General features: G+C 42.0%; 1 protein-coding gene across 2 annotated transcripts in view; it reads right to left on the minus strand.

Moving 5' to 3' along the window:
• CDH4 (cadherin 4) overlaps window positions 1–15,508 on the minus strand; it is a 1,411,847-nt gene that overhangs the window by 495,369 nt on the left and 900,970 nt on the right. For both annotated transcript variants that reach the window (XM_033963168.1, XM_033963167.1), the window contains exon 3: window positions 12,864–13,090. In XM_033963168.1, the coding sequence (XP_033819059.1) occupies window positions 12,864–13,090 (227 nt within the window). The remainder of the gene's footprint in view (window positions 1–12,863; window positions 13,091–15,508) is intronic.

Consider the following 15,508-nt stretch of genomic DNA (forward strand, 5'->3'; position numbering starts at 1 on the left):
ATTTCTGTTTGATTCATTTATTTTCTGCACATATGTTCTGTGATTTATTCTAAGTTTTCGTATGCTTTTTGAAGTAGGCACTCAAACATAATATACAGTATGTGCAAAATGTATGTAAATCAGTATATACTATCAGAAATTCGGTATATGCCATATAAAAGGTGCAGGTAACCTATACACACTGTACTTGAACACACAAAAATTTATTGATAAGAGTTACATCAACTATCGACACGTTCTATATAATGTCTGACATTATGAATGCGACAAATGTGCCATTGCGCGAAGAAATCACAAGAATCTCCACTCTTCAAGAGTTTCCAACCGCCTTAGCAAAACAATCTTTCCGCATCTGGCATTTCTTTGTCGATGGATGTATTAATCCACTTGCTCCTTGAAGCAGAAGCGCCTTCTGACAAATCATTTCTTGCTTGATTCCTTGCAGAAAAGTCCAGATGGTAGGGTGATGACAGTGAAAGAGAGACTGCAATCCGTGATGTCAACCTTCCACTGCATTAGTTGTTCACACAACTCTATCCGCAGCTGCCTCATTCTGATTCCATAGTTCTGGTCTGAATAGTGTAGGCGCAAATGCTGCAGAATGGTGCTCAAAGGAACTTACAAGTTTATCCATATGGTCGTGCTGCGGCATGTTGTCCGCTAGCATTTCGAATGCCTCGGTAACTTCGGTGATACAAAAGCTATGGCAGACAAGCAACGGACACTTTCATGAATGTTGTCATTATTTTGATACTCTGCTTTCATGCCAATTTCATTCACTTTCCTCAGAACGCTCTGCATTAAGTGAAAATAACATCTGGTTAATGTTGCTCCAGTTTAAGCTTCTTGGAATGCCACCATAGCTGCCTTTACAAAGTTCACCAAAATCTTTTTGGGAAAGCACCCTGGATCAAACTTTTAATTGCTTCCAGCATCTTGCGATATGACTCGACGCTTTTGTTCATTATGAGAACATATAAAGCAGCCGGATTAAGCACTTCAGCATAATGAAAATGTACTGAATACAGCTGAACCTAAGAACATAAGAATTGCCGCTGCTGGGTCAGACCAGTGGTCCATCCTGCCCAGCAGTCCACTCACATGGCGGCTCCCGGGTCAAAGACCAGTGCTCTAAAATGAGTCCAGCCTCACCTGTGTACGTCCCAGTTTAGCAGGAACTTGTCCAGCTTAGTCTTGAAACCCTAGAGGGTGTTTTCCCCTACAACAGACTCTGGAAGAGCGTTCCAGCTCTCCATCACTCCCTGGGTAAAGAAGAACTTCCTTACATTTGTACGGAATCTATCTCCTTTCAACTTTAGAGAGTGCCCTCTCGTTCTCCCTACCTTGGAGAGTGTTAAGAGTCTGTCTTTATCTACTAAGTCTATTCCCTTTAGTATTTTTAATGTTTCGATCATGTCTCCTCTCTGTCTTCTCTTTTAAAGGGAGAAGAGGCCCAGTTTCTCTAATCTCTCACTGTACGGCAACTCCTCCAGCCCCTTAACCATTTTAGTCGCTCTTCTCTGGACCCTTTCGAGTAGTACCGTGTCTTTCTTCATGTATGGCGACCAGTGCTGGAAGCTGAAAGAATATTGTAGGTACAGTACTACTGAAAAAGTGCAGTCTGCCAGCCACACATCAGCACGAGCCAAAGCGTCTAACATCACATCGCAACCAAGAATGATGATTCGATTATTACCATATCCTGAGTTGAATAATAGTATTTCAGCAAACATCACTGGCATCTTGAAATTGTGGTATTTAGGAATTTCTGACAAATCAATTCCACCATGTGCGGAAACCACCAACTTCTTTTGATGTCTAAGACTTCTATTAATAGTTGATCGTTTTGGAAGTGCCATTAAAACTGTATCACTGAGAGTTTATATTACTGCAGCTCGTGCCAAACTTTGTTTTGCACCAATTTCATTTCTTCCACAGCAGTCTTTGCTTGAGACGTCGCTGTTTCCCTCATGTGTGTGTTGCCGATTCAACACTTTCAAAATTGTTTCTTCCATCGTAGTCACCCATGCTTTGCAATGATATTTTATCCATTTAATGCAACGCCAAGATACAGTACTGTTAACACTTTCTCGATGCTGCCAGTACTCATGACTATCGAGAGGTAACACCATATGACCCTTCATGCTTTTTTCAAACACCGCAAGTGATATTTGTAATAGAAGCAACAAATGAATGTTCCTTATAAAACACAACACCCAACGCCTGTACTATGGTGGACGACAAGACTAAACTAATCTCCTAGCATCCCTTTTTATACCTGTTTCCCGTCAACACCTGGGCCACGTTGACTGACTGGTGCCAACGGCCTAGTCCCAGACACTTCTGACACACTGTCATGCGACACTAACACTCTCCTTAAATTAAGACTTTCCTGGTTATGTGACGAAGGTTAAAGCTCCTCAAACATGGAATGCTTTACCAACCTATATTAGAGAAGAAAAAACAGAATTATTTCAAAACTAAACTAAAAACCTTCTTATTCAAAGATGCCTTCAGCTTGCCTTGATCAATAAAGTTATGCTAACTTTTCCCAATCTCCTTCCATATTGTTTTTTACTTAAGTGTCTCCCTGTCCTATCATAAAATGTATTTCTTCCCCCTCTCCCTTCGTATCATGTACATTGTAAAGTCTTTGTGAGTTATTATGTAGCTTGTTTAAACCCTTTTATGCTTTGTTCATTGCTTAGAAATTGAATAGACGATTTATCAAATTTTAATAAAAACTTGAAGACTCTGTGATTAACACGCGGGATTAACTGTCTTAATGAAGCGAGATGAAATGTCACAGGATTAAGTTTCTATGGCATTACGTGACCAAGGGTTAAAGTGTCTGTGATTAACTGTCGCAGGACTAAGGGCTAGATTCATTAAAGATAGCGACTCAAAAGCTGTTGGTCGATTCTCTGGCCGATTTTCAAACAGCGATTGATTCACTATCAAGATTGCATGCAAATGATTTGAACGGAGGTGAAAACCATTTGCATGCAAACCCACTGACTCAATCGCTCAGTGAGTGATTGAGACATGCACAGAGCCCTGACAGGAGTGACAGGAGAAGCAGCCTCCTGTCACTGCTGTCAGGGCTTCTGCTTTTTTTTAATAGAACAGATGTTCTGTGCAACTTAAACGTGCACCATCTGTCCCATTAGCAAAGCCGACAATTGCGCCCCCCCTCGAGCCACCATTCCTCCGCCTGTTCCCCCCGAAATATCTGGCAGAAGAGATGCCCACTCCCTCCTGCCACGAAGACTCCCACCAGCCCATCTGCTCCCCCCAAAAAATCTGGCAGGAGGGATGCCCACTCCCTCCTGCCACGAAGACTCCCACCAGCCCATCTGCTCCCCCCAAAAAATCTGGCAGGAGGGATGCCCACTCCCTCCTGCCACGAAGACTCCCGCCAGCCCACCTGCTCTTCTGAATAAAATGGCAGGAGGGATGCCCACTCTTTACTGCCATGAAAACTCCCGCCGGCCTGCCACCACAGTGCCCCCTTCCCTCTCCTCCCCACCCCAGTGTCTGTACGTTTCTGTTGGGAGCAGGAGGTACCGAAAACACCTTCTGCTCCTACTCCTCCTCTGGTCTGCTATGCCACTGGGCCTTAGGCCCCTTTCCAGTACACCATGTGATACACAGGGAGGGGCCTAAGGCCTTCATTGGATCAGACGCCTCGTGCTCTTCGGGCCTGAAGTGTCTGAGCCAATCAGGGCCTTAGGTCCCTCTCCATGCATCACATGATGCACTGGGGAGGGTCCTAAGGCCCGGTGTCAAAGCAGACCAGAGGAGGAGCAGGAGTTGTTTCCGGTACCTCCTGCTCCCAACAGAAAGGTACGGGGAGGAGGATGGGGTTGGGAGGTGGCACTGCGATGGCAGGAGGGAGTGGGCATTCCTCCTACCAGTATTTTGGAGGGAGAGTGGGTGGGCAGGAGGGAGTGGGCTTTCCTCCTGCCATCTTTTGGAGTTCGGGGGAATGGTGATTCAGGGGGGCACGTGATTTTTGGAGATCACTGGGGAATGGCAGTTGTGAATGATGGGAGATTTGTTTCATTTTTTTTTTTATGGGGCAGTTATTTTGTGTGTGTAATACATGCAAAATATCTGTGCCATGGAAAAATAATGAAAAAACAAACAAAACAAGCAGACCTGTCGGTAACACCGACAGGTCTACAGCAGTCAGGTTTTAGGATCGTAAAATCCGATGCAAAATAGCCAAGCAATATAAGTGAATCAATCGCTTGGCTATTTTGCATGGGGGTTTTACTAATTTGCATGGCTGGATCGGAAAATGGGCGATCGAGAGGAAAAACTCGCGGTGGGCCGTTTTGTGAATCGGGTGAAAACAGATTTAGCGACGATCGCTGACTTTAGTGAATTGGGGCCTAAATGATTAACTGTCGCAGGACTAAGTGTCGCGGGATTAACTGTCTGAAGGTTGAAGTGTCTGATTAACTGCGGCAGGTCTAAGTGTTGTGGGATTAAGTGTCTGAAAACCCTTTTTTGGATCTTACAAAGCTAACCAGTGGTGGTGTATAAGATGTAGCCGAATGAATAATGTCTGGGATTTGTCCATTTAGGTCTTTTCTTCTTTATGTTCAGCTAGTAAATATCTCCTCTGTTATTTATTCTCCTCCCTTCCATTTATTGAGGTCTTTTAAAAACCCTTCCGCATTTGGTGAAACCGCGAATAACAATCTTGCGTTCCAGTAGTTCAACCTTATTCCATCTCAGCTCCCCCTCTAACGCAAACACTTTCCCTGTGCCGCATCCCGCCTCCCCTCTTGACTCATCTTCCTGTTTCTGGCGGGACGCGTCGGAGGGAAAGCTCCAGGGCCGCCACAGGCAACCCCATGTAAACCACCGCCACTGCTGGCAACCTCAGAGACAAGTTTGAAAGTAGAACCAGTGGAGTTTGAGAATGAGCGAGAGATGCCAGACTCGGTTGCAGTAGGAGCATGAAGGGAAAGATACCGGACCAGGGACAGGGGGCGGGGAGGGGCGGGAGGCAGGCATGTGACTTGGTCTTTTTTGACTGATTCTTGAAAAGAGGCTGGTAATCTGTGATTTTCTCTCTACACGTTGCAAATCGGTGATTGGAAAATTGCGGCAAAATTTTTCTCTGCAACCATGGATGACCTAATTCGGGTGGGATGTGACACGAATGTGAAACGTATGGTATGAAAGAATTATTAATATTGAATGACACTGCCTAGGATCCATGATAGCTGTTACAGGGAAACACAAGTACTATGAGAATGAACAAGGCCAGGAGTTTTTCAGCACCTGCTGATAATTATGAGAGCAGGTCATTGTCAACTCAGGCAGGCTAGGAGTTTCTAACACATACTGATTGGTAAACATCCTCTTGGCATTCAGTTAGCTCAATCCACAAGCATTCAGTTAGCTCAATCCATAAAGGGGGGATGTGTAGTCCATTTGGTAAACATCCTCCACAAGGAAGGGATGGGAAACGAGGCAGGCTAGGAACACATACTGATTGGTAAACATCACCCCGGCATTCAGTTAGTTCAATCCACAAGGATAGGGGGATAAATACTGCTTCCCCTAGAAAGAAGAACAGGGACATTTCCACTGCTGATACGCTGTGTGATGACATTTTGATTAAGCCTCTCGTTCGTGGTCCCCCGACAGAGTGATGACGTAATAACCGTGATGATGTAATAACCGGTAACGTATTGATTCAAACTCTGTACTTAATCAATGATTATGGCTAGAAATATTGTATATATGTAATAAAACTTAATTTGTATACTATTTTGATTTCCTGGCATTCTGTCCAGTGCGGAAAGTGACTGAAGGTCTAAAGTGAAGCCTTTTTAAATAGTAATACATAAATTGGCGTAGTCAGCAGGATTTCTCTAAAGAAAACCTGAGCGCTCTTGTGATACAGGAATGTTCAGGAAGAGAGAGAAATCCTCAAAAAGAACCTATTAGAGGTGCCCGGTTGGACCGAGGCACCGTATAATTTAATAGCACAAGAACTAGCCAATAATCATGGATTAGCAGAGTTATGGGAAAAGGTTCTGGGAAGTGCAGAACCAATTGATCTTGTACAAGTTTAGAAATATGCCCCGATAAATCGGGTGATGTAGTTTAGAAAAAAAAAAAAATATGCCCCGATAAATCGGGTGATGTAGTTTAGAAAAAAAAAAAAATATGCCCCGATAAATCGGGTGATGTAGTTTAGAAAAAAAAAAAATATGCCCCGATAAATCGGGTGATGTAGTTTAGAAAAATGTCCCGATAAATCGGGTTATGTAGTTGCTCTGGGTTCTGGGAAGGGCAGAACCACTTGATCTTGTACAAGTTTAGGAAAAATGCCCCGATAAATCGGGTGATGTAGTTTAGAAAAAAAAAAAAAATATGCCCCGATAAATCGGGTGATGTAGTTTAGAAAAATGCCCCGATAAATCGGGTTATGTAGTTGCTCTGGGTTCTGGGAAGGGCAGAACCACTTGATCTTGTACAAGCTTTAGAAAAATGCCCCTATAAATCGGGTGATGTAGTTGCCCCGATAAATCGGGTGATGTAGTTGCTCTGGGTTCTGGGAAGGGCAGAACCACTTGATCTTGTACAAGCTTTATAAAAATGCCCCGATAAATCGGGTGATGTAGTTTAGAAAAAAAAAAATGCCCCGATAAATCGGGTGATGTAGTTGCTTTGGCTCGAAGGAGCTGGGTATTAACTTCTGCATACCGTATGGTGCACATGCGGTAGAGAGGCGTTGTCTTATGCTGGAATGTAGTGGTAAACTTTGAAGAGATAAGTTAGATCACTATCAAAAGATAGCTGAGGAATCTGCAGTTCATATTGCTGCCACAAAATATAAGAAAAGGCGCGGTCGAGTAAATAGGATGTTGGAGTAAAAGTTCCTTTGTTTGAAAGAGCAAACTGCAAAGGGAGGGATTTTCACCCCCACCTTTTTCCTCCTTCGATGCTATCATGTGAGCTTGACGGCGGGCTTTTTGAGTTTCTCCTTTGTTCACTACTAGGCAGAGGGGAGAGGGAAGGGGCAGGAAAAAGGATATTTAAAATATGCTTAAATATTAACAAATTATGGATTTAAATGTAGGAACTTGTAATGAAATTAATAATGTAAGCAAGGAACCAAAGGGTTTATGGATAAAAATTTAGGAGCTGTTTGCCTGATGTAGCCTGAATTTTTTTTCTTTTCCTTGTTTCTTTATCAGAAGGGATTAGAAAGTGATATTTATGGTTAAAAACAGGGAGATAATCTGTAGAACGAACGTACAAGAATGTGGAGGAAAGCTTTGTGAGACGTGTTAAGGAAGGATGTGCCTTTTGTTGTAGTGACAAGCAGGGACTACCGGTAATTGTCAGCACTGCTTGTAGACTGGCCGCGGACTTTTCAGCAGTTCGTTTGATACACAGACAAATTGTCTGAAATAAGGTTTCCGGTTTGTTTGGGGAACGTACCGAAACAAAATGAAAAAGGGTAGGAATACATTTGTGTAATTATTAAAACAGACAGTCAGAAAGGCATATATTTAAGAAACAAAACAAATTATAATGAAAAAGAAGGAGAGAAGCAGCCCTGCCGGACTCCTATCACTTTCCTGTGGACTCAATTTTGGAGATGCAGGATAAGGGAAAGAAGTCAGACTCTAAATTCAGCTTGAGGTACAGATAGAGCAAGATAGTAAATTACATGAGTTTGACATATTGACATACAAACTAAGAAAGGGCAGTTGGATTTATTAATTGACCATATGAAAAAGAAGGGATGGGAAATAAATCCAACAAAAATACAAGGACCGGCAACGTCGGTAAAATTTTTAGGAATTCAGTGGAATAGAGGATATGGGGAAATCATTGAGAAAGCAAAACGAAAAATATTAGATTTTCCCACTCCAAACAAAGTACAAGGTAACTTGTAAAAAATATGAGTTTATGTGGGGAGAAGAACAGCAGGTTGCTTTTGGAAATGCTAAACTAGCCATACAGACAGCTGTAGAACTGTGGGGTAAAGAATTGTGGCAAGACATAGAAAAAATTGTACAAGAGACAATAGTGTCAGTATTTCATGTAGATGCACATATGCCTGTTGATTCAATGGAACGATTGTTTAATTCCCAAGCAGATGCTGCAGCTACCATTTCTGTAACAACTACTAATGAAATTCCTAAGGTGGAAGAATGGTTGGAAGGTACAGCCATTTGGACACATCAGAAAAGTGGACATCTTGGAGAAAAAGCTACTTACAGGTGGGCTCAGGAACGAGGGATTCCTTTGATTTAACATGTGATCAGAAAATGTCCGGTGTGTCAACATATCAAGAACGGGAAGTACCACATAAGGTAATGGGGCACGGGGCGATTTGCCAGCCCAGATTTGGCAAATGGATTTCATAGGACCGTTACCCGAAAGTCGTAAATGTAAATATATGTGTACTGCTGTAGATTATTATTAGCATTCCCTTGTGCTTCTGCGTCACAATGGAGCACTCTAAGGACTTTAGACATAATTATTCAGTATTATGGTATGCCCTTACAAATAAGGAATTATCACTTTAGGGGGAGTAATTGATGCTGATTATCAAGGGGAGGTTAAAGTCATATTGATAAATTTAGGAGAAAATGATGTAATAATTGCGAAGGGAGAACGAGTAGCTCAATTGTTATTGATACCAATCTATATCGTGCCAATTAGGGGAATAACCCCTCCTTCTCAGTTGACTGTAAGAGGGGAAGGGGAGTTTGGAGCTACAAATACCGTAAACGTAGGAGCCAAAATCTGGATTAGCAATCCTAAAGGACCTCCGGAACCAGCGGAGGTGATTGCAATCGGGAAAGATAAGGCTCTCCTTGTAATGAAACCGGGAGTGGAAAAATGGGAATATGTCCCTCAGGAAAAATGTTATTTGAGAGAGTAATAATGTTTTCTGAAACTTGCAGATATACGTGTGCCTTGGAATCCTTGGAATATGGTATGGGGTAAGAGGCGCTGCCCCCGGGCGACGTATTACAATTAAAGAAGGGGTCGTTACGTCATGGAGATGGAAGCATTCTTCAATGAATCGGAAGCAAGATAACTTCACTTGCAGCGCTAACTCCAGATGTATCATTGCAAATGTGACAACAAGAGACCATACATGGATTACAGAAATTAAAAGCAATGAACACACTAGAAATGAGCAGATATGGAGGACCGTGTTTAATAAACAATTTCAAGCACCAGAAGTACAATGTAATGATACTCATGTGTAAATATGTAGTGTTACCCCTCATACTAGGGGAACCTCAGAAGCAATTTTTCTGGGCACCTAAATTTAATTTTAACATTTTGTGACTCCACATTGCAAGGGCGAATTTGTAAATTACAATCAATAATATATGATGTGTGTGAATGGACTATATTATTGAAATAGCACCACGCGTAATATGTGTGGTGACTAATGAGCCAATAATACCAAAAAATGATAGTACCCTTTGCAGGATGCTTACACAATATGTCAACACTTCTTTGGCAGAATCAAACTTATGTTTGAACACCTGATATAGGATTCTGGGAGAACAACTTTTCCGTTCCAAATTGGGATTTAAAGTTGGGAAAGTTAAAAGCTATAATACTAGGATCCCGTATGATAAATCAGTCCATAAGGAATTTGAACAAAAGCATCACCAGATTAGTAATTATACTAACCATAATAGTACTTGTTCTGTCCTTGTGGAATTGTTATGTGGTTTATGGACTATGCTGTAAATCAACACGGCCCACGATGGTATCCTATGGCAGTATCACTCAATAAGGACCGAATGTGACACGAATGTGAAACGTATGGTATGAAAGAATTATTAATATTGAATGACACTGCCTAGGATCCATGATAGCTGTTACAGGGAAACACAAGTACTATGAGAATGAACAAGGCCAGGAGTTTTTCAGCACCTGCTGATAATTATGAGAGCAGGTCATTGTCAACTCAGGCAGGCTAGGAGTTTCTAACACATACTGATTGGTAAACATCCTCTTGGCATTCAGTTAGCTCAATCCACAAGCATTCAGTTAGCTCAATCCATAAAGGGGGGATGTGTAGTCCATTTGGTAAACATCTTCCACAAGGAAGGGATGGGAAACGAGGCAGGCTAGGAACACATACTGATTGGTAAACATCACCCCGGCATTCAGTTAGTTCAATCCACAAGGATAGGGGGATAAATACTGCTTCCCCTAGAAAGAAGAACAGGGACATTTCCACTGCTGATACGCTGTGTGATGACATTTTGATTAAGCCTCTCGTTCGTGGTCCCCCGACAGAGTGATGACGTAATAACCGTGATGATGTAATAACCGGTAACGTATTGATTCAAACTCTGTACTTAATCAATGATTATGGCTAGAAATATTGTATATATGTAATAAAACTTAATTTGTATACTATTTTGATTTCCTGGCATTCTGTCCAGTGCGGAAAGTGACTGAAGGTCTAAAGTGAAGCCTTTTTAAATAGTAATACAGTGGGAGGAGTCAGAAGTAAAAACCCCGTGAATAATCGCAACCACGATTGTGGAAACCGCGAATACGGAGGGAGAAGTGTAGTTGTAACATTGCCTGTATTCTTGGCCAAACCACTTTGTTCTGAAAATATCCCACACAAGCTACAACTCTTCACTCTAGTGCTTTCTTGGTAGCATTCTCCGCATAATTTGGCCACAGGTTAAAGGAGGAAGATGGTCGGGAAGAATGAAAGGAAATGCATTTTTGTTCTCTACAAAATCGTGAAAGTCTGTGTTAGATCTGAGGTGAAAGACTGGCCTCCATTAAACTTCTTTTCAGAACTAGAAAACAAGCAGAGTAACTTTCCATAAAAAAGAATTATTATAGAAAGTGCATCAAAGAGTAACTCATTTTGTGAGATACTCCTCAAAGTCTTCCATGCTTTGCTTCCAACTTTCTGAATATTCATTTGAATTAACCAGCTACATGAGTTGGTCTTTACATTAAACACGTTAAAGCCTAGAATGAGCTGGTTTTTCAGGTGAAGAACCGACACAATTAACAGAGATTTCAGTTTTATGTCATGAAAGAATACAGAATCGACATGCTCAAGTGCTGAATTATCCCCCCCCCCTTTTACAAAACCGTGAAAGCGGCTTTTATCACCAGCTGGCGCATTGGATGCGCTGCTCTCAACACTCACAGAGTTCCAGGAGCATCAGGAGCAGTGCAGAGAATTCAGCGCACTTGCCTGCGCTAAAAACCATTTCTGTGGTTTTGTAAAGGGGGGAGGGGTAATATTTGAAGTTTATGCAAGATTACATTCTAATATCATTTCATGTCATGTCATGGATTGATGTTGGGATGAAAAGTGCACAAATAGCAAAAAAGAGGAATAGAGGGAAAATATACAATATACCAGAAAACAATCACTCCATTTGGTCAGTACACGCCAACGCCAGAAAAAGTATTTTAAGGCAAATGAAAAGCCTTGGACACAGAGAGGTGTTCCCACTCTCTTCCACCCAAGCATCACTGGCAAAAAACTTTCGCAGATAATTTATTACTGGCAGGGGGGAGCCTGAAAATAGTCAAAACTAACTAGAAAAAACACGCTAGTTAGAAAAAAGTACAACATAATTTTTTTTAAAATTCCAAATAATTCTAAAGTGGCCCTTTACTAAAACTTAGCGGGTGCTAAATAAGAGGCTCATTTTATACCTATGGGCATCTTAGCATTTAGCATGTGCTAATTCCATTAGCGCATGCTAACCCTTAGTAAACAAGCCCCATAACAAGTGTTCTGATTGAGGATATAGGGCTGGATTCACTTAGCTCACCGATCCGATCCATAGCAGGCTGGACTGATCCACAACGCGTCCTCATACAAATGGGGGCGATCGGAGGCACGCTCCACACCAACCACACAGATCGCTGCAGAGCGATCCCGACGCATTCATAGTCCATCTTCTTTGCCTGTAGATGGTCTGCGCAGGTGCTGGCCCTCCGTGAACAAGCACTTTCATGTGAGCCTTCTAGCGTAAGCCCCAGCAGAGAGCAAAAGTGTGAATTGGTGTGAGCAGTTGCTGTATAGTGGCCAGAAACAGCTGTTAAATAATGCAGAGGGAGTTATAAGATTGGCACTGATGCTGGTCGCATAGGTCTTCTCTCTATATATTTTCTTTCACAATCGGTTTTTGCAAGTAATTTTTTGGGAGGCTTTACTTTTGACTTTTGCTCTTAAGCTCGTGGTTTTAACTTGTGGGTTTAAAGCGGGGCTGCACTGTGGTTTGTTCTGGAATAGAACAGAACACGCCGTAGTGCAGCCCCGCTGGGTTAAAACCACGGGCTCATGAGTAAGATGGCTGCATACATCATGAGAGAAGGGTAGCAGAGAGCAGGACAGTAGGAAAGGATGTGAACGACTGGTTCCTAGCAGTCGCTTCTTTTTTGATCGGCCAGCCCAGTCGGTGTTCCTGATTTTGTTTAGTGAATCGCTGCTTTCCTACTTTGCATGCTGTTTCCCCTCATTTGCATGCATGGATCGGATCGGAGGTTGATTGGCCACGAGGTTAGTGAATCGGGTCGTGGAAAAATCGGGTCGGTACATGATCGCAAATACAATCGGTGAGCTTAGTGAATTGGGCCCTTAGTTAGGTTTTTTAAAAAATTTATTCATTTTAATATCCTGCCATTAACATATTTTTATCAAAGGGGTTGATCACTCAGGAGTGCGAAAAATTATTTTTACTAGTTCTACTGTGTTTGCTATTTATAATTCTGAAAGATTAAGCAACACGTTATGAGGCCCATATTTCAGAGCTGAATGAAAAGGTCAGCGACTAAATGTAGCAGTAAATCATTTTTACCTTGTGCTCCCTGTGCTTTGATTCATTTTTATCCACCAATAATCGTACTGTGGTTTCCCACTTGTCGGGGGTTCGACGGTCCCATGCGGCCACCAGAAAGGTGGCCTGCTTTGAAGGGATCTGTAGCTTGCGAGCGGCGAACACTGTACCATCTGCCCCCACTTTGTAGTCAAGGTTGCTGGATTCATACCAAACCCCCCTGGACCTGCTGCAGCCGCTGAACTTCACTACAAGAGGAGATAAAGAAGAAGAGAGAGGTATTAAAACTGGTACCAGATGAGAAAGCAACCAACAGCAACTTTTAGACCTGACACGTCCAGCTGCTCTTTCTGCGTCTCTGAGAAACATCAAGGAAATGATGCAACGGTTCCTTCAGCTTCCCAGGCAAACTGCTAGAGTGCATCCCCCTACCTCTGGGGAACTCCTTGTACAGTAGAATAGACAGATTTTTTTTTTTTTTAAGAAAATAATATTTGATGCAGTTTCATTAGATCGAAGACATACAGTAGCTGTTCTTCTGATCCCTACAAATGCACTTATTTCTTTTTTTTTTTTCCATTGCCTACAAACCCAAAAGGCGTATATTGACTACTGGAGTGTTTCTTAACCTAGTCCTCAGGGCAGAAATAGCCAGTCAGTTTTTCAGGATATCCACAATAAAGAAGCATGAGACAGCTCTGCACACAAAAGAGGCAGAACGTGTAAAATCTATCTCATGCATATTCACTGTGGACATCCTGAAAACCTGACTGGCTAGATGTGCCCTGAGGACTGAGTTGACAACTCCTGGACTGCAGCGCAGGTCTTTACCGATGCCATCTTCCTCCATCAACTATTGCAACCAAATGGCTTAAATGGAATGTATTAACTTGCATCCAGGATACCTTCATCATTCAGCTCAAGCCTGGAGTAGGTCTCTTCTGTTCTTTCTTTGGGGTGGGGCGGTGGTGGAAGAATTGGAAGAAATGTATATATAAGTGGAGGAGTGGCTAAGTAGTTAGAGGGCAGGTTGCACACCAGGGAAGCCAGGGTTCAAATCCTGCTTCTACAATAGACACTCCCCATGACTTTGGGCAAATCACTTCATCTTCCTTTGTGTCTGGTACTACATAGATTTTTTTTATTTTTTTTGTAATAATTTTTATTGAGAAAGCAGTCAAAAAGAACAAACAACAAGGCCCAATCTAAGGACCAAAGTAGCATAATCGCAAGGGTACCTGCTTGTAACTCACCTTGAGCTCATTTGGAAAAGTGAGTAATAAATCCAGATCTAAAATAATTTTAATTTATGTGTATGTATCTTTATTGAACATTTATAGGACTACAATACAGTATAAAGAACATAATCTTAAATCAAAACAAAAGCGTAACATTTAAAACTACTGTATTCTACTCCAATACCCCTCGAAATACCCTCCCCAGCTACAACCCTACTCTCATTCCCACAGTACTTTTCCATCAGAATCAACAGCAAAAAACCCAAATACAGTCACTTAGAGCGGAGGGCAACAGAATATGTGAGGTCAAGGTGTTGAGATATGTTGTCCAGATGTTTAAACATTGTTTTTTCACTTTACAGCCATGACAGTCAACTTTCATATGTTCCATAGTGAGTAACATATGCAAAAGAAAATGCTGGAAATACAAGTACCCTCCACCATGGCTGTCATATTAAAATGATTTTAATTTAAAAAGATCCTTTTCCTAGCAGAAGAGCGGGACTTGGGTGTGATTGTATGTGATGATCTTAAGGTGGCCAAACAGGTTGAAAAAGTGACGGTGAAAGCTAGAAGGATGCTAGGGTGAATAGGGAGAGATATGGCCAGTAAGAAAAAGGAGGTATTGATGCCTCTGTATAAGATTTTGGTGAGATCTCATTTAGAATATTGTGTACAGTTCTGGAGGCCGCGCCTTCAAAAAGATGGAGTCAGTCTAGAGGAAGGCTACTAAAATGGTATGTAGTCTTCATCATAAGGCGTATAGAAACAGGCAAAGATCTCAATCTATATACTTTGGAGGAAAGGCGGGAGATATATTAGAGACGTTTAAATACCAGCGTAATATAAATGTGCATGAGTCGAGTCTCTTTCAGTTGAAAGGAAACTCGGCAATGAGAGGGCATAGGATGAAGTTAAGAGGTGATAGGCTCCAGAGTAATCTAAGGAAATATGTTTTTTCAGAAAGGGTGGCAGATGCATGAAACAGTCTCCCAGAAGAGGTGGTGGAGACAGAAACTGTGCCTGAATTCAAAAGGGCCTGGGATAGGCAGGTGGGATCTCTCAGAGAGAGAGAGAAAGAGATAATGGTTACTGTGGATGGGCAGACTAGATGGGCCATTTGGCCTTTATCTGGCATCATGTTTCTATGTTTCTGGCTGTCATACCCATCCAAACAAATGAAAAGAAAAGACAGTGAAAGGGCACACTCCTTCCTGAACAATTTTAAATATTACAACAATAAATATTAATATTTTTGAAACAGAAGGTCCTCAGTGTGATTGCATAGTCAGGTGAACGAAATAGCGTTTTTGCATGATTTGTTTTCAGCACTAGGGAGGGTCCAAGGATGGTGTGCTGCAGTGGGCTGTATAGCCTGTGCATTAGTTAAGTATTGAACGCTATCGCAGCTCACCTGACTATGCAATC

The sequence above is a fragment of the Geotrypetes seraphini genome, chromosome 11 (genome assembly GCF_902459505.1).
Source record: "Geotrypetes seraphini chromosome 11, aGeoSer1.1, whole genome shotgun sequence".
NCBI lineage: Eukaryota > Metazoa > Chordata > Amphibia > Gymnophiona > Dermophiidae > Geotrypetes > Geotrypetes seraphini.